Below are 20,564 nucleotides of genomic sequence, written 5' to 3' on the forward strand. Positions count from 1 at the left end.
TACAGTATAATTCTGTTTCTCTGTTTGACACCATTAAGTTAGAGTCACACAGATACATAATATATTAATAGTCCTGGAATCCTCCTTTGTATCCTGAGCACACATAAATTTCTAATTCTACAGTAGATCTTAGATTCTAATTAATAATTCTTACAATATGTAAAAACAAAGGAAAGCAGTACCCACTGTGAAATTAAGTATTCTGGGAGGAACATGTGGACCACAGAGAAGAAGAAAGCAGTCACCCATCTTTGACATTTAAGATCATTGTGATATTTGTTTTAGTTAGGTTTTGACTGCTGTCAACACACCCCATGGCCAAGGCAAGTCTTAAAAAGGACAATATTTAATTGGGGCTGGCTTACAGGTTCAGAGCTTCAATCCATAATCATCAAAATGGGAGCATGGAAACATCTAGGCAGTCATGATACAGACAGAGATGAGGATTCTGCATCTTCATCTGAAGGCTGCTAGTAGAAGACTGGCTTCCATAAAGCTAGGATGAGGGTCTTAAAGCCCACACACTCAGTGACACTCATACTCCAACATGGTCACACCTTCTAATAGTGACACTCCCTGGGCCAAGCATATAAAAACCATCACAACATTTAATCACAATAAAGAGAGGACCCATTACCATAGGAAGGCACTAGCATGCTAGATACAGCTTCCTATGATCATGTGCAGACAGTACAGTAGTAAGGCCTGACAGTGTAATAGAAAGTTCCAGGGCAGTAGCTGTATATGAAGGAACTCTTGGCTACATCCAGGAAACTCACATATCCACCCTCACAATCAAGGAACACGCCAACCCGGCCAGCTGGCTTCTCTATATAGTGGTGCAATGATGGGCAGGTGGTGAGAAGACTGTAAACATCACCGTCCTTCAAACACACAAGAAGAAATGCACCTTCAGATCCAATATCAAAGTTTCTCAACCAGAAATTGTAACAGACCCCTACAGCCCATTGCTCATGGTCCTTCAAATCCAGCTCCCAGTAATATTTTCCAGTGGTAAAGCTCTCTGCTCCCCAGGAAGTACGATAAGATCCAGGTACATCCAGAAATGGAATGTCATTGCGGGGTCTAAAGCTGAGTCTTCTGAAATTAAAAAATCGTCTTGGCTGGCAGTCGAACAGGACTAAATTTTGAAAGAAAATTTTCACTGTGGGAAGAGACAACATTTTCGTTAAAACAAATATTTACATTTGTCAGTTGACAGAGAGAGGGGTCCCTAGACATTTTCTGGGTTTTAAAAATAGAAAGCCTAAGACTGGAAGGGTGGGTATAGCCCAGGTAAATCAAAGTCAAGAGGTTTCCCAAAGAAACAGAATGAGCACACAATGAAAACTTTTTTGAAAATCTAGAGAATCTGCAGAGGTGGATGCCACAGCACAGAACAGCACAGTTCTGTCAGGGGCTTTAGTTACGACCCCTGAAGGCTGTACCCCTGAGTCTCCATGAAAAGTTATTCCTAAGTCCTAGGTCATGATTGCTTTCATCTTATAGTTTTGATTTTCATCCCACTATGCAGATTTGTACGATAAATCTAAGCATGCCTTAGAAGTTGCTCCCTAGTAGCAATTGTCCGCATTTAACTAAATCCTGGTTGCTCTGATATTCTTTCCCTGTGATGTTACAATCCATATTTTGGTCTCCCAGTGTGATTCAGACTGCCCCATGTCTTTTCAACTTGGTTTTTTATCATCATCATCATCATCATCATCATCATCACCATCAATTACTATTATTATTACTATTATTATTATTATTATTATTATTATTGGTATTTTGGATTTTGGATTTTTCGAAACAGGATTTCTCTGTATAGCCCTGGCAGTCCTGGAACTCACTTTATAGACCAGGCTGGCCTTGAACTCAGAAATCTGCCTGCCTCTGCCTCCCAGAGTGCTGGGATTGTAGGCGTGTGCCACTACCCCCAGGCTTCGTTCTATTTTTTATTGCATGTGATAGATGACTTTTTTTGTGATCATTTCTGTAGTTTCTTTGAGATAGGATTTCTTGCTATATACTCTTGACTAGCCTGGAACTCACTATGCCAATCTATCTGGCCTCAAACTCTTGGGCAATCCTCCTGATGCCATGTTTTTAATATTGGGGTTACAAGTGGGTGCCACGATATCTTGTGAATTTTTAATCTATGGAGTATAATAAACTTTAAAAATTCAACTGATAGCTGAGCATGGTTTCACATGTCATTAATTGAAGCATTCCAGAGCCAGATGCAGGTGGATCTCTGTGAGTCCAAGCCCAGTCTGGTTTATAGAGCTGGTCCCATGATAGCCAGGGATACAAAGAGAAATAATGTCTCAAAAAATAAAAAAAAATCAATTTAATACATATTAAACTGTCCGGAATTAATCATTCTGTGTATCTCAAAGAACAAATGAAACTATATTTTTCAGCCTGAATCATGTACATCATTAAATTGGTATTCATTAATCTTTGCTTGTAAAATGACCTTCTGCCTACATATGATTACAATGTGGCTTAACTAGACCAATCTTTTTAGGGAATTAAAATATTCATTGTACAAATGTTATCTCACAGTTCAAGGGCACCTCTGGACACTATATCAGTGCTGACACTCACCTTGGAAGTGGTTGAACCTTGCAGCCAGCCCAGTATTGGGAAGGACACTGAGTTTTGGTTTCATACACTGTGTCAGCTGCACTAACTCACTCCTGCAAGGAGAAGACTTTGATCGGCATGTACTACAGATATTACCCCAGTGATGAGGAGAAATCTTCACTAGGAGCCAAGTATTAAACCCTTGTCATACAACCTGACAAGTGAAGTTCAATCTCAGGAACCAATGGTGAAGGGAGAGGACAGGCTCCTGAGAGTGCTCCTGTGTCCCGCACACATGTGCACTCACTTAGGGATTCCTAACAAACCAAATTGATAAAAGGAAACACTTGCCTGAACATTTTTTCACACAGAACGTTTTCTGATATTAAAGAAACCCCATGGTCAGGAGACAGGGTGGCTTCCTCTTAGATGCTCTTTCCCTTTCTTCTACTACCAGGAAAGTACAGCCCATGGGCCTCAATGATTAGGATTTGAAAACAACAAATTTTAGCTCAAGCCTATTACATACACTCCTTCATTCTTAGGGAAAAAGAAAAGACACTGTCTGGTGAAGGCAAACAGGCTTCATATTCATGAAAACAATCCCAAAGTCATCATCCATAAATAATTATATATTTTCTATGTAAGAAATATCTGTAAATTGCTAAGAAGGCTTGTCCAGCTTTGAATGATAGCTCAAAGTATCCTGGTTTACACTAAGGATTAAACTCACCTTCTGAACAAGTCGTCCAAATCCTGCAAACAAAACAAGGGAAGATATCTGAAGAAACAGCCTACAATGTATTTCTATATATACATAAAGATTTATTTTAGAGACTTATTTATTCACTTTATGTACGAGTTTAAGCTTGCTCCCTTCAGACCCACCAGAAGAGGGCATTAGATCCCATTACAGACAGTTGTGAGCTACCATGTGGTTGCTGGGAATTGAACTCAGGACTGCTGGAAGAGCAGTCAGTGCTCTTAACTGCTGAGTCATCTCCCCAGCCCATAAAGTTTTTTTTCTTTCTTTTCTTTCTCTGTTTATAAATTTATTTGTTCCCTTCAACATTCCACATAAAAATTAAAATAAATTCAACAAACACCTACTGGTTTATATTGTTAGTTACTGCAGTCAGCAGTGGAGCAATGGAGACAGAATAAGAATAATATAAGAGTTTATTTTGTCTTTAGAAAACTTCCCACTTCCTTATTTGGCAAGAACTGGACAATCTCAGGACCAAGCTTATTAGTACGATACAGATAACACAATGCTTAAAGCATGAAATGAGGTCTTGAGGGTTTTATTCTGGAGTCTTACACACCCCTCTTGACATCAACAATAACTGACTTATTGTCAACAAGCAATACCATTTTTTATTGTAAAAAAAATGAAGACATAATAATATAGGCTTTGGAAATAAAGAAAATGGAATTTAATTCAGGGGCTTAATGGTATTCTGTGTACATTGTTTTAAATATCTTAATGAAATGCAGGTTGTTTACTTAGAGTTTAGAATTCCTCAGGTACTGTCATTGTCATAATTTTAGAGCTTGAAAGTCCCCATTCATGTCTTTTCACAATCATATATATATATATATATATATATATATATATATATATATATATGACCTTCATAGTATTTGGACCATAGTAATTTTAATTCATTGTGTGTTGTCTTCACCATTTAACCATAGTCCTTTAAAGTTAACCACTGAGCCTTGTTCACCCTTTCTTAATTACTTATCCAGTAAGTAATATTTACTGAAGTTAATTTAACTGGCAATTCTGAATCATTGTCTTCTACATTTTGCACACAGGGAAATTGATGCTTAACAAGAAGAACCATATATAAAGAAAATTCAGTCATCACTACACTGATTCACCCTGCAAATGTATTTTCAAGTCCCAGGATAATGCCAATGAAGTGGATTAGCACACTGGGATGAATTTTTAATGAAATCAGGCTGTGAGAATATTTGAGAAGCATATGGGTAGGAGTTATACACTGCTTTGTAACAAGCAGCTGTCTGCAAATAGGACTTTCGTTGATCTGGTACACAGAGCATAGGAAACTTTCATTAAGGGTACTACAAAACTGAGGCCTAACCCCTACATGGGGCCTCATTTCTGTAATTTTAGAATTTTGGGTTTAGGTCTCAGGAATCCTGTGAATCCCAGGCTATTGTGCACCACAAAAGAAGAACATATATCAAATCCCCACCTCCCAAAGAAAGCTCAAAAACACAGCTTTCAAACAGAACAAACTTATGGTAGACTACCTTAAAACTGCACTAACATCCAACTAGGGGTAAAATGGAGTGTTTGGTACCAAGAATCACTTAATTTGGTGTTTCAAAGACACAAGCTACAAACATAAATAAATGAGATATTCCATATGGAATCTGCTGACACAATGTCAACAAACTTGCTCTTTTAGGTTATTACAGATATTATCTCTCCAGATTTTTCTTATAACCTGATAATAAGTACAGGGGATATAGAAAGGGATCTCAAATGTAAAAGTCATAGGTGTGGGCCTCAAATAATCAATCTGTTTCAAGCATTCTTCCATGCTTACCTGCAGCAGCAACACCTCATATGGCTTCTGGGACATCGCCTTCAGCTCCTGATACAATTCTATTAGTTGACTCCTCTTGTGGACCATCATGGCTTCACTTTTCTTGAGCTCATCTAAAATAGTATTGCTTTGATTTTTCATAAACTCCATTTGTTGATTCTCTTCTTCATCGTTGGGTGGATATAGTTTGCTATACTCTGACCTGATCATTTCCTCCCGTAGGGTCAAAAAGTCCTGAAGGAAAAAGAACATCCTAGATCACATCTGGGGAGTATTTGGTCCTCTCCACTGAGTTCTTCTATGTTTAAATTCACCTACAGGATCCCGTCAGGGTGCTGCACACACTGATTTACTGTCCCCACTTTTCAGAAAATGTCAATTATATGATATTATACATTTGTTATTAATAGCAGGAGCAAACAATCCATCCTTTAACCTTACCATTTTCTTCTATTAAATGAGTTTCTGAGATATCTAGGAAAAAAGGTTTTGATTCATAATATGTTCAGTCAAAAACGCAACTTTGGGCCGGGCAAGGGTAGTACACACCTTCAATCCCAGCAGGCAGATTTCTGACTTTGAGGCCAGCCTGGACTACAGGCTAAATTTCAGGACTGCCAAGGATACACAGAGAAACCCAGTCTCAAAAAACCAAAGAAGAAAAAAAAAGAAAGGAAAAAATGCAACTTTGCACATACATAGTAACTGGAATTCTAAGTGGAGTCATTGAGTCTGATGTACTCTGCTAAACACTCAGAAAATCACCCGTTAATATCAAACTTTTCTGCCACTTGGCCAAGCCTTTCTCTGTGTGTTCAAAATTGGATTTTGCCTTTAAGAATGTAGGGTTAACAAAAAAAGATTTCCTAGCGTCATCTCCCATGTCTGATCCTCCAATTTTGAATGACCAAGTTTGCAAGCTATCTGCGTCTGGTTGACTTTACACATCAGGCTCATACCTACCAACCATCCACGAATTGTTCTCCTCTCTGCATTTACATTCTTCTGCTGAGCTTGGATCTTCTGCAATAAAGATGCCATTTGCTTTTCAAGTTTCAGCTGTAATATATAAATTAATTCATTAATTAGTAAATAAATATCATCCATAGATAAATAATGAGTTATCTGACAGAGAAACTCTAGCACTGAACACAATTACAATAGAGATGGTAGAAGAAGGATCACAGTGCTGTTTCTTTTTATTTTTAGTAAATATTGGACTTTAGTTTTCAGAACATAGAATAACAAAACACAACCACCCTGGGCTCAAGTAAAGTCATGGACTGTCTGGATAATTAGCATTTGATTGGGATCCCCACATCCTTCTAACAAGCTCATTCCAATGTACTTTTGGGATTTTAGTCTCATGTCACAAGGACTTTTTAAAGATGTAAATTTAGAACGATTATACTTTTCAGTGACATGAATATAATTAATCATGAAACTAAAAATGAAATTTATACTTATGCACCTCTCAAGGAATGTTTACATTTTATAGTCATCCCTCATTCCCTCTTTAAAAAGTTCCAAGATTTGGAGTACAATGGATTCCTAAGAACCAGGACAAGCCTCTCCCTGTGGTGTGTTAAGCCTCCCTCTCTCAAGCTCTCATTCTTTTTTTTTTTTTCTAGAAGCATCGCTTACCATTTGCTTTGTAACACGCAGTTCAATGGTGCAGTGTCTGTGACCTCTGTGATCCTGGGAGTCAGAACACAATTGACAGAGGAGGGCACTGCTCTTACCACAGAATTTTGTCTTTCTCTCCCTGTGGATCACACACTTGTGATCCTCAGAACTCAAATACTTCATGATCCTGTGTTCTCTCGCAGTAGATTCCAGAGTCTTCATAGTGATATGATTTATGAACATCCGAGGGGATGGTTCCCTACATTCAGGGCAGAGGTCTGGGATTCTGATATCTTCTGAAGAAAGGATGAGACAGGCCTTGCAGAAATTATGGTCACACCTTAACAAGACTGGATCCATAAAGATGCCTCGGCAAATCAAGCAGGTGAGTGCTTCCTGGGAGGTTTGCAAAATGTCTGACTCCATTTTTCTGAGGGGAAAAAAGTATAATTATTATTATTGGAGCAGAGAGGAGTAAGAGACTAGACAATATTTGATTCAACTTGTGATTAAATTCTTATTATGGCAATAAAAACTTTCTTAGTTTTTATCTTTGCCCAAGAAATTTTCCCTACATATTGCCTGACACCATTCTAGATCTACCATCTACGTTCCTACTGAAGACTTCAGCCAAATTGGTATGTTTTTAAAGGACAGAGACATTCCTCTTCATTGTTATAGAGAAAGAAATACCATACTGAGGAGTGATCCAAGTCCTTCTGCTCCATAGGCCAGCCTTTCACTGCAGGCATGTGAGTAAACAGCTCCTTCATTTGTTGTCTATTCAATAAAATACACACTACTTCATGCCTTCTCTACTAAATACTTTTGTTTGGTATCTGTATTAGTTTGGGTTCTCTAGAGTCACAGAACATATGGATAGTCTTTATATAGTTAAGGAATTTGTCAATGACTTACAGTCTATAGTCCAACTCCCCCACAATTGTCAGCAGCACCTGTGGATGAAGTTCAAGGATCTAGCAGTTTCTCAGTCCCATGAGACAAGCAGGCAAGGAAGAGTGAGTAAATCTTCCTTCTTCCAATGTCCTTATATATCTCCAGCCAGTGTATAGTCGGGTGGGTGTGGCCCAGATTAAAGGCTGTAGTTCTCCATCAGAGGGTGTGGCCCAGATTAAAGGTGTGTACACCATGCCTTTAATCCCAAATGACCTCGAACTCAGAGATCTCCTTGTTTTAGCAACTATGCTTCAAGATCTCCATACCGAGATCCAGGTGAGAAACTTATATCTCTGAGCCTCCAAATTAGGATCATAGGTGAGCCTTCCAATTCTAGACTGTATTTCATTCCAGATATAGTCAGGTATCTTGGTGTGACTCTAACCAAACAAGTGAAAGGTCTATATGACAATAACTTCAGGTCTCTAAAGAAGGAAATCGAAGAAGACCTCAGAAAATTGAAAAATTTTCCATGCTCGTGGATCGGCAGGATTAATATAGTTAAAATGGCCATCTTGCAAAAAACGATCTACATATTCAACGCAATCCCCATCAAAATCCCAACTCAGTTCTTCACAGAGTTAGACAAAGCAATTCTCAAATTCATCTGGAATAACAAAAAACCCAGGATAGCTAAAACTATTCTCACCAACAAAAGAAATTCTGGGGGAATCAGTATCCCTGACTTCAAGCAATACTGCAGAGCAATAGTGTAAAAAACTGCATGGTATTGGCACAGTGACAGACAAGTGGACCAATGGAGTAGAATTGAAGATCCAGAAATGAATCCACACACCTATGGTCACTTGATCTTTAACAAAGGAGCCAAAAACATCCACTGGAAAAAAATGGCCTTTTCAACAAATGGTGATGGTTCAATTGGAGGTCGGCATGCAGAAGAATGCGAATTGATCCATTCTTATCTCCATGTACTAAACTTCACTCCAAGTGAATCAAGGACCTCCACGTAAAACCAAAGACACTGAAACTAATAGAAATGAAACTGGGGAAGACCCTTGAGGACATGGGCACAGGGGAAAAGTTCCTGAACAGATCACCAATAGCTTATGCTCTAAGATCAAGAATTGACAAGTAGGACCTCATAAAATTACCAAGTTTCTGTAAGGCAAAGGACACTGTTAAAAGGACAAAATGGCAACCATCATATTGGGAAAGGATATTCACCAACCCTACATCTGATAGAGGGTTAATATCCAATATATACAAAGAACTCAAGAAGTTAGACCCCAGGGACCAAATAACCCTATTAAAAAATAGGGTACAGATCTAAACAAAGAATTTTCACCTGAAGAAATTCGGATGGCTGAGAGGCACCTTAAGAAGTGCTCAACATCATTAGTCATTAGGGAAATGCAAATAAAAACAACCCTGAGATTTCACCTTACACCAGTCAGAATGGCTAAGGTCAAAAACTCAGGAGACAGCAGGTGTTGGCAAGGATGTGGAGAAAGAGGAACACTCCTCCACTGCTGGTGGGGCTGTAAGAAGTTACAACCACTTTGGAAATCAGTCTGGCGGTTCCTCAGAAAACTGGACATGACACTTCCCGAGGACCCTGCTATACCTCTCCTGGGCATTTACGGAAAGGATTCCCTGGCATGCAATAAAGACACATGCTCCATTATTTTCATAGCAGCCTTATTTATAATAGCCAGAAGCTGGAAAGAACCCAGATGCCCCTGGGGGGGATTGTTTGTTTATACAGGATTTCTCTGTATAATCCTGGCTGTACTTGGTACTTACTCTATAGACCAGGCTGGCTTAGAACTCACAAATCCTCCTGCCTCGCCCTCCCAAGTGCTGGGATTAAAGGCCTGTGGCACCACTGCCCTGTGAGAGTTCCTTTGTCAATGCAATTAATCTGAGTCTCTTCAACCTACCCTCAGGCAAACTCTTAAAACTAGGGCAAAAAAAAAACTCAAAAAACAAACAAACAAGAAAAACAAACAGAAAAGCCCTAGGGCAAAAGGTATGCACATTTTTTTTCAATAAACATCACATGAGTAGCCTCTACCACTCATACTGAGATCTTTCTCCCACAGTTCAAATCACCCTCAGCACCAATGTCTTCATATTCCTACTAGAATGTTTCACTAAACCGAACTTAAAGCACTTCACTGCTTTCCACATCCAAAGTCACCAAATCAATGTTCCTCCAAAAACATGAAAAAGCCTATCACAGTAATACCCTAGTCCCCAGTACCAACTTCTGTATCAGTCAGGATTCTTGAGAGTTAGAGAAATTATGGAATGTCTCTATATATTAAAGGAATTTGTTGTCTGCAGTGCATCTAACCCAATAATAGGCAGCTGTGACTGGGAAGCCCCACTTCATGAAAAAAAAAAAATTGTTTTTTTTTTTTTTTTACAGGGTTTCTCTGTATAGTCCTGCCTGTCCTGGAACTCACTCTGTAGACCAGGCTGGCCTAGAACTTAGAAATCTGCTTGCCTCTGCCTCCCAGAGTGCTGGGATTACAGGCATAGGCCACCACCGCCCAGCTGAAAAATTTATTTTCAATGATAAAAAAGAAGTGCCTGGGTAATCAACAGGCTATTCCCTTGGGTATGTCTATGAGGGCCTTTCAGAGAACAAGAGGGAAGAGCCATCCTGTGAGCATCCATCCAATAGATTAGGCACAGTGAGTAAGGGCAGGCATTCTGCTTCTCTGCTCTTTGGCTGCTGAGGTGAAGACCTTAGCTCTGACACCTAGACAAAGAAACAGCTTGTATCAGGGATAAGCTTTCTAACTGATCACCCAATACAAAGTGGTCAGCCCTGGTGATGGCTGTTCTTGGAATTAAATTGACTACACCTGGAATTAAGAATAACTCAAGTGGCTGGAATTTTTCTTGTGAGGATTTTTTCCCCTCTTGACTGAATCATTTGAGGAGGAAAAAAACTACCCAAACCCTGATACTTCGAGCTTTGAGAATCTACCTAAAATCCTAACCAAAGCTCTGGTAGCCACTTCTATGAAGGACCTGTAAGAAAGGAAGGGAGAGGGAAAATTATGGCATTTTATTTTAACTAAGAACATATTAAAAATAAACCTTCCATGTGTAAAGCAAGCAAAAACGTGACTGAGATGTGGAAGGTTCCTAATTATTTCACATCTACAACATTAACACGCAAGTGTCTGGTTAATGTGAACTCAACAGATGGGGAGCTAGGTATCTTTGAGGTCTAATGACACTATACACAGTCAAAAGTAAATAGAGGGAGATTCGTGCATTTTCCCCCCTTTTTAGTAAATGGGGTAGACTTAGAAGAAGTAGCAGTTGAGATTAATATGGGCAAAAGAAATTGTAACACATCCCCAAAGAACTGAAAATATATTCATGTTGATATTTGCTAGAATCAGAGATTAATGGCACCACCACCTGTAAAGCTATGAAAAGCAAAGTAGGAACGCATAGCACAATATGTAGTTACAGTAAAACAGTGTTGTGAAATTACTATTTTTTCTTAGAAAATTTCTCACTGCACATTTTCGGCAGGCCTTGAACTAAAAATCTTCCTGATTCAGCATTCTGATTCCTTGGACTCTGGGTAAAGGTGTGAGCTACCACACACAGCTAAACAGTAACTCAGGAAATTTCTTGGAAGAGACTTGCTTGTAGAGATTGGCCAATGTGTTAGTTCAACCTTCCATCCATTTAGATAATCCCACTTAGAGAATCTCACCCATTGGAAGCACTAGTAAAAGCCACCATGGGAGGAAGTGGGTGTGGTCCTTAGAGACTCTAAATACAGTCCTAGGGCCCACCAGGTTCATTCTACTTCAGATCAGATACAGTGTGTTTTCAACCTTCATGTCTAGACACTGCTAGACCCCTGTGCTCTAAGGATCTGATCTCAGAACTGAGCTAGTATTGTCTTGCTACCAAGCATTGATGAGCTCAGGGATAATTGCTTGGGTAAGTGCACAATTTACAAGAGAAAATTCCTTCATAGTCCCTATTTTTAACTAAATATAAACAGGTTTTTGCTTAGAAGTTATATTTTGTCACTCAGCAAAACTTGACTCAATTTGCATTTGGATTTCTTTCTTGGGATAAAATGTGGGTTCAGGTTATAGATAATTTTAAATTTATCATTATGCACATTTTAATTGATCTGATGTATTGAGAGATAGTTTCATGATACCTTTCAATTTTGTATTGAGAGATAGTTTCATTATACTATTCAATTTTTTGTGTTGTCTAAATTCTAAAATGTTTCTTTTCCTTTTTTTATTTTGTTTTGTTTTGTTTTTTTTTTCAAAACAGGGTTTGTCTGTGTAGTCCTGTCTGTCCTGGAACTCACTCTGTAGTCCAGGTAGGCCTCAAACTCAGGAATCCACCCGCCTCTGCCTCCCAAGTGCTGGAATTATAGGCGTGTGCCTCCACAACTGCCTCTAAAATATTTCAAGAGCATTCTGTGTTTAACAAAAGCTCTGAATGGTTTAAAGACATAGGAATTTAAATATATATAGAAAAGTATAGAAGCAAAAATTCAATTTTCAGCAAAAGAATTTTAATATTTCTTCTCTTGTAAATTATAGGAGGGAAAATCTCACAATATAAATGGGTACTTAAGTTTGCCATCATGATGGAATTGGCTACTCCTGCTAGAGTTGGGAATGTTAGATTGGAAGGTTACATGTAGTTAAAATATAGAAAACAAACCACTCTTATAAGAGTACATTCTGGTTAAAATCTGATGCCATTTTTCTTTTGTGTTTGATATGTGTTCTTGTTTTGTAGTGAAATGTCTTATGTACAAAAAACAACAAAAAAAAATAACAACAACAAAAAACGAAAGGAAAACATGACCATTACCTAAATTAAGGAGGCAGCATTAAAGTCCCAATGTTTTTGCTACTCTAATTGTTGACAATATTAGTATTGGAATTTGTAAAACAAGAACCACCAGTTAAAGCCATTTGATTCCATCTGTGTCCAGCTGTAGAAGCTTAATTATTTTGAAAAACTTGCCTCAAACTGAGATTTTTCCCTTTCTTTCTTCCTTCCTTTCTTTCTTTCTTTCTTTCTTTCTTTCTTTCTTTCTTTCTTTCTTTCTTTCTTTCTTTCTTTCTTTCTTTCTTTCCTTCCTTCCTTCCTTCCTTCCTTCCTTCCTTCCTTCCTTCCTTCCTTCCTTCCTTCTTTCCTTTTCTTTTGTTTTCTTCTCTCTTTTCTTTCTTTTCTATTCTTTTTTCTTTTTTGGGTTTCTCCAGACAGGGCTTCTCTGTATATCTTTGGCTGTCCTGGAACTGAATCTGTATACTAGGCTGACCTTGAATTCAGAAATTTGCCTTCCTTTGCCTGGAAAGTGCTTCCAGGGATTTAAGGCATGCACCACCACTGCTGGGCTGAGATTATTTCTACATGTAAATGTTAAAAGAGATAGGAAATGCATACCTGTTGGTTAGATAACCAAGTCTCCCATAGACATGAGTGCTTCATTTATACCTTAAGACTTCTTCCCACAAACTCTAGGTAGGAGTTGTGTTTTGGGGAAGTAAACAAATGTCTTCCAGAAGTCCTAAGTTCAATTCCCAGCAACCACAACCATCTCTAATGGGGATCCAATGCCCTGTTTTGGTGTGTCTGAAGACAGTGACAGTACACTAACATATAAAAAAATAAATAAATCTTAAAAAAATGAATTCCCCTTGTGTTCAACTTGAGGGGATCAGGATTGCTTTAGAAATGAGCTGATAAGCAGGGCTTGGTGGCACACGCCTGTAATCCCAGGACTTGAGAGGCAGAAGCAGGCAGATTTCTGAGTTTAAGGCCAGACTGGTCTACAGAGTGAGTTCCAGGACAGCCAAGGCTACACAGAGAAACCCTGTCTTGGGGGGCAGGGAAAGAAAGAAAGAAATGACCTGATATATTTGTGAAAATCTATTGGATTAGATTCATTCAGTTGGGAAGAACCACACTAAATGTTGGTGAGATCATTCCTCCAGCCCATGGGTTGAGGGCTCCAATGAAGAAAAAGGGGGAAGGGCGAGGAGCAAGCTTTCATTTGCTCTTTGCTTCCTGATTTTGGAAGTCAGGAGAGGAACTGCCTTGAGCTCCTGCAACCATTTCTTCCTCACCATGATATCCTTGAAGTAGAAGACAGCATACTAATTCTTTTAGGCATTTTGTAGCAGAAAGAAGAGAAGTGAGTGATATTTCCCATGAAGATTTAAGGGTTGGGGCAGTGGAATCTGAATAATAAGAAAGTAAAAGTCAGATACCAAACAAAAATATTTAGTAGAGAAGGCATGAAGTAGTGTGTATTTTCTTGGATAGACAACAAACGAAGGAGCTGTTTACTCACATGCCTGCAGTGAAAGGCTGGCCTGTGGAACAGATGGACTTGGATCACACCTCCATGTGGTTTTTTCTCTATAACAATGGAGAGGAATGACTCTGGCCTTTGAAAACTACCAATGTGGGTGGAAGTCTTCAGCACAAATGTAGATGGTAGATCTAGAATGGTGTCACATCAGGCAATATGTAGGGAAAAGTTCTTGGGCAAACAAAATAAGTCTGTATTTATTGCCATAATCAGAATTTTACCTCAACTTGAATCACATTTTGTCTAGTCTCTTGCTCCTCTCTGGTCCAATAATAATAATTCTACTTTTCCCCCCTCAGAAAAATGGAATCAGACATTTTGCAAACCCTCCAGGAAACACTCACCTGCTTCATTTGCCAGGGCGTCTTTATGGTTCCAGTCTCCTTAAGGTGTGGCCATACCTTCTGCAAGGCCTGTCTCATCCTTTCTTCAGAAGATGTTGGAATCCCTGACCTCTGCCCTATATGTGGGCAACCCTCCAATGGGACATTCAGAAATAACATCACTATTTGTTACCTGGTATCTGCTGTGAGAAAAAACAGGCTCATGAAGTATTTGCATTCTCAGGATCAAAAATGCATGATCCACAAGGAGAGAAAGACAACATTCTCTGGTGAGAGCAGGTTCCTCCTCTGTCTATTGTGTTCTGTCTCCCAGAATCACAGAGGTCAGAGACACTGCATCATTGGACTGCAGGTTTGTACACAAATGGTAAGTGATATTTCAGAAAAAAATGAGAGCTTGAGAGAGGGAGGCTTAGCAGACCATATGGAGAGGCTTGTCCTGATTCTGAGGAATCCACTGTCCTCTAAATCTTGCCAGTTTTTAAACAAGGAATGAGGAAAGACTATAAAATATAAACATTCCATGACAGGTGCAGAAATAAAATAGCATTTCTAGTTTCATGATTCATTATGTTCATGTCATTGAAAAGTATAATCATCATAAATTTACATCTTTATAAACTGATTTAAAAACTGACATGAGACTAAAATCCAAAAGTACATTGGAATGAGGTGGTTAGAAGCATATGGGGAACCAGTCAGATGCTAATTATCCAGACAATCATCAATTACAGTCCATCACTTTACTTGAGCACAGGGTGGTTGTGTTCTGTAATTCTATAGTCTGAAATCTAAAGTTCCATAGTTATTAAAATAAAACAGAAACAGCAATGTGATTCTTCTTCTACCCTCTCTAAAGTAATTGTGTTCAGTGCTAGAGTTTGTCATCAGGTAACTCATTATTCTCATTATTTATGTAAGGATGATATTTATTTACTTATATGCTTATTTACTTTTATTTATTTATTACAGGTGAAACTTGAAAAGAAAATGGCATCTTTATTGAAGAAGATCCAAGAACAGCAGGAGACTCTAAATGCAGAGAGGAGAGCAATCTTTCAGTGGTTGGTGGGTATCAGAGTGATGTGTAAAGTCAACCAGATGCAAATATCTTTCAAAGTTGGTCATTCATAATTTGAGGATCATACATGCAAAGTGATGCTAGGAAATTCTTTTATGTTAACCTTAAATTCTTAAAGGCAAAATCCAATTTTGAACACAGAAAGGCCTTGCTGTGTGGCAGAGAAGTTTGATATTAAATCGTTTTTAAAAAGGGAAAAGTTTGATATTAATATGCGATTTTCTGAGTGTTTAGCAGAGTATATTAGACTCTATGACTCCACTTGGAATTTCAGTTACAATGCGTGTACCATGTTGAATTTTTTTCTTTTTTGGTTTTTGAGACAGGGTTTTTCTGTTTAGCCCTGGCAGTCCTGGAACTTACTCTGTAAACTAGGCTGCCCACAAACTCACAAATCTGCCTACTTTTGCCTCTGTTGCATTTTTGAGTGAATATTGTAACTATCAAAAGCTTTTTGTCCAGATATATCAGAATCTCAATTAATAGATGAAAATGGTAAGAGAAAAAAGGATGGATTTGTTTGCTTCCTCTAATAATAATGAAGAAATATATAAAATCAAATGATTTACATTTTCTGAAAAGTGGGACAGTAAATCAGTGTGTGCAGCACCCTGATGGGATCCTGTAGGTAATTTAAACATAGAAGAACTCAGTCGAGAGGATCAAATACTCTCCAGATGTGATCTAGGGTGTCCCTTTTCATTCAGGACTTTGTGACCCTACGGGAGGAAATGATCAGGACAGAGTATAGCAAACTGCATCCACCCCTCGAAGAAGAAGAGAATCAATATATGGCGTGTATGAAAAATCAAAGCAACACTATTTTAGAGGAGTTCAAGAAAAGTGAAGCCATGATGGTCCACAATAGGAGTCAACTAATAGAATTGTATCAGGAGCTGAAGGTGATGTCCCAGAAACCATATGAGGTGGTGCTGTTGCAGGTAAGCATGGAAGAGGGCTTGAAACAGCTTTATTATCTGAGGACCACATCTATGACTGTTACATCTGAGATCCCTTTCTATATCCCCTCTACTTATCAGGTTTTAAGAAAAATCTGGAGAGACAATTTTTGCAATAACCTAAAATGAGCAAGCTTGTTGACATTGTGTCAGTAGATTCCCCATTGAATATCTCATTTTTTGTGTTCATAGCTTGCTTCTTTGAAACCAAAATAAGTGATTCTTGTTACCAAACACTCCACTTTACCTCTACTTGGATATTAGTGTAGTTTTAATGTAGTCTACCATAAGTTTGTTCTGTTTGAAAGCTGTGTTTTTGAGATTTCTTTGGGAGGTGGGGGATTTGATATATGTTCTTCTTTATTGGTGCACAATGGCCTGGGATTCACAGGATTCCTGAGACCTAAACCCAAAATTCTAGAGTTAAAGATATGAGGCACCATGTAGGGCTTAGGGCTCAGTTTTAAAGTACCCTTAAAGATAGTTTCATATGCTTTGTGAACAAGATCAAAGAAAGTCCTCTTTGCAGACAGCTGTATGTTACAAAGGAGTGTATAACTCCTACCCATATGCTTCTCAAATATTCTCACAGCCTGATTTCATTAAGAAATCATTCCATGTCATTGGCCTTACCCTGGGACATGAAAATACATTTGCAGGATGAATCAGTGTAGTGATGACTGGAAATTACCTTTATATATAAAACTTTATGGACTGTAGAGATTGCTCAGTGGTTAAGAGCCCTTACTGCTCTTCCAGCACTCCTGAGTGCAACTCCCAGCAGCCACATGGTGGCTCACAACCATCTGTAATGGGATCTGATGCCCTCTTCTGGTGGCTCTGAAGGGAGCAAGAGTGTACTCATATACATAAATAGAATAAATAAATCTCTAAAAAAATCTTTTTGTATATATAGAACCACATAGTAGGGTGTTCCTTCAGATATCTAACCTTCTCTTGTTTGTTTGCAGGATTTGGATGACTTGTTGAGTAGGTGAGTTTAATCCTCACTGTAAGCCAGGATACCCTGAATTATGGTACAAAGCTGAAAATGCTCTCTTAGCAATGTACAGATATATTTTATATAGAAAATACTTAGTTGTTTATGGATAATGGGTTTGGGATTGTGTTCATGGATATGATGCCTGTTTGGCATTACCAGACAGTGTCTTTTCTTTCTCCCTATGAGTGAAGCAGTGTATGTAATGGGCTTGAGCTAAAATTTGTTGTTTTCAAACCCTAATCATTGAGGCCCATGGGCTGTACTTTCCTGGTAGTAGAAGAAAGGGGCTGGAAGCATGGGAAAGAGGGTGGTAACAGGAAGGGCTTGAGAGAGAGCATCTAAGAGGAAGCCACCCTGTCTCCTGATCATGGAGTTTCTTTAATATAAGAAAATGTTCTGTGTGGGTGCACATGTGTGCAGGACACAGGACCACTCTCAGGAGTCTGTCCTCTCCTTACACCACGGGTTCCTGAGATTGAACTTCAGTTTTCAGGTTATGTGACAAGGGTTTTAATACTTAGCTCCCAGTAAAGATTTCCCCCTCATCCCTGGGGTGATATCTGTAGCACATGCCTATCAATGTCTTCTCCTTGCAGGAGTGAGTTAGCACAGCTGACACAGGGAATGAAACCAAAACTCAGTGCCCATCCCAATACTGGGCTGACTGCAAGGTTCAAGTACTTCCAAGGTGAGTGTCAGCACTGATATAATGACCAGAGGTGCACTTTAATAGTGAGATGACCTTTGTACAATGAATATTTTGTTGTTGATTTTTTTGGAGACAGGATTTCTCTGTATAGCCTTGGCTGTCCTGGAACTCACTCTGTAGACCAGGCTGGCGTCGAACTCAGAAATCCACCTGCCAGAGTGCTGGGATTACAGGTGTGTGCCACCACTATCCAGCTCCAATAAATATTTCAATTCTCTAAAAATATATGTCTAGTTAAGCCACATTGTAATCATATTTAGGCAGACGGTTTTTTCACAAACAAAGATTAATGAATACCAATTTAATGATGTACATGATTCAGGCTGAAAATATAGTATCATTTGTTCCTTGAGACACACAGAATGATTAATTCAAGACAGTTTAATATATATATATAGCCATTAAAATATTTGTATGTTTTCTATTAAATATTTTAGCAATTGTTTTTTTTTTTTTTTATTTTAGAGACATTATTTGTCTTTGTATCCCTGGTTATTCTGGGACTAGCTCTGTAAACCAGGCTGGGCTGAGACTCACAGAGATCCACCTTCCTCTGGCTCCGGAATGCTCTAATTAAAGACATGTGAAACCATGCTCAGCTATCAGTTGAATTTTTAAAGTGTATTATACACCATTGATTAAAAATTCACAAGTTATACTGGCAACAACTTGTAATCCCAGTATTAAAAACATGGCATCAGGAGGATTGCCCAAGAGTTTGAGGCCAGATAGATTGACATAGTGAGTTCCATGCCAATCAAGTGTATATATCAGGAAATCCTATCTCAAAGAATCTACAGAAATGATCACACATGCACACACACACACACACACACACACAAAACCCAAACAGACAAAGTCATATATCACAGGCAATAAAAATAAAACAAGTTGATAAGACATGGGGTAGTCTGAATCACACTTGGAGAACAAAATATGGATTGTAACATCACAGGGAAAGAATATCTGAGCAACCAGGGTTTAATTAAATGCAGACAATTGCTACTAGGGAACAACTTCTACTGCATACTTAGCTTTATCTTACAAAGCTGCATAGTGGGATGAAAAAAAAACATGAAAGCAATCATGACCTAGGAGGTAGCAATAACTTTTCATGGAGACTCAGGTACACAGCCTTCAGGGGTCCTCATTGCATTGGCTACAGCTTGTTTGCCTGGTGTAACTAAAGCCCCTGAAAGAACTGTGCTGTTCTGTGCTGTGGCTTCCACCTCTGCAGCTTCTCCAGATTTTCAAAGCAGTTTTCATTATGTGCTCATTCTGTTTCTTTGGGGAACTTCTTGACTTTGATTTACCTGGGCTATAGCTACCCTTTCAGTGTTAGACTCTCTATTTTTAAAACCCAGGACATCTCTAGGGGCTTCTCTCTCTCACCTGACAAATGTAAATATTTGTTTTAACTAAAATTTCTTTCTTTTTTGATGTTGGTTTTGTTTTTTGTTTGTTTATTTGTCTTTCCGGGGTTTTTTGAGACAGTGTTTCTCTCTCTGTGGTCCTGGCTGTCCTGGAACTCACTGTGTGGACCAGGCTGGCCTCGAACTCAGAAATCCACTGCTTCTGCCTCCCAAGTGCTAGGAATAAAGGAGTGTGCCACCACCGCCTGGCTTAACTAAAATTCTGTCTCTTCCTACAGTGAAAATTTTCTTTCAAAATTTAGTCATATACAACTGCCACCCAAGCTTAGTTTTTGATGTCAGAAGATTCACCTCTAGTCCTAGAAGTGAACGTCCAGTTCTGGCTGTGCCTGGATCCTGTCGTGAATCCTGGGGAGCAAAGAGCTTTACCACTGGAAAACATTACTGGGAGCTGGATTTGAAGAACTATAAGGAATGGGCTGTAGGGGTCTGTGACAATGTCTGGTTAAAGAAGAGAAACTTTGAGATTGGATCTGAAGGAGCATTTCTTCTTGTGTGTTTGAAGGACGCTGATCATTACAGCCTCCTCACCACCTGCCCAACATTTCATCACCACATAGAGAAACCAACTGGCCGGGTTGGAGTGTTCCTTGATTGTGAGGGTGGATGTGTGAGTTTCCTGGATGTAACCCAGAGTTCCCTCATATACAGCTACTGCCCTGGAACTTTCCATTGCACTGTCAGGCCTTACTACTGTACTGCCTACACATGATAATAGGAAGCTATATCCAGTATGCTAGTGCTTTTCTATGGTAATGTGTTCTCTTTATTGTGATTAAATATTGTGATGGTTTGTATATGCTTGGCCCAGGGAGTGGCATTATTAGAAGGTGTGGCCATGTTGGAATATGTGTGTCACTGTGGTTATGGGTTTTAAGACCCTCATCCTAGCTGACTGGAAGACAGTCTTCCACTAGCAGCCTTCA

General features: G+C 38.9%; 2 protein-coding genes across 2 annotated transcripts; one reads left to right on the forward strand and one right to left on the reverse strand.

Annotated features, from left to right (window-relative positions):
• Nucleotides 1–677: 677 nt before the first annotated feature.
• On the reverse strand, nucleotides 678–7,226 carry LOC127689662 (tripartite motif-containing protein 43C-like). The gene is made up of 6 exons (XM_052189326.1): nucleotides 6,819–7,226; nucleotides 6,138–6,233; nucleotides 5,175–5,408; nucleotides 3,326–3,348; nucleotides 2,614–2,705; nucleotides 678–1,165 (listed from the first exon to the last, which is right to left on the reverse strand). The coding sequence occupies exons 1-6, from the start codon at nucleotides 7,224–7,226 to the stop codon at nucleotides 678–680; spliced, it is 1,341 nt and encodes a 446-aa protein (XP_052045286.1).
• Nucleotides 7,227–14,412: 7,186 nt separating this feature from the next.
• LOC127688733 (tripartite motif-containing protein 43C-like) lies at nucleotides 14,413–20,350 on the forward strand. The gene is made up of 6 exons (XM_052187668.1): nucleotides 14,413–14,820; nucleotides 15,426–15,521; nucleotides 16,242–16,475; nucleotides 17,465–17,487; nucleotides 18,093–18,184; nucleotides 19,857–20,350. Exons 1-6 carry the CDS (start codon nucleotides 14,413–14,415, stop codon nucleotides 20,348–20,350), a joined length of 1,347 nt encoding a protein of 448 aa, XP_052043628.1.
• The last annotated feature ends 214 nt before the right edge of the window (nucleotides 20,351–20,564 follow it).

The sequence above is a fragment of the Apodemus sylvaticus genome, chromosome 7 (assembly GCF_947179515.1).
Source record: "Apodemus sylvaticus chromosome 7, mApoSyl1.1, whole genome shotgun sequence".
NCBI lineage: Eukaryota > Metazoa > Chordata > Mammalia > Rodentia > Muridae > Apodemus > Apodemus sylvaticus.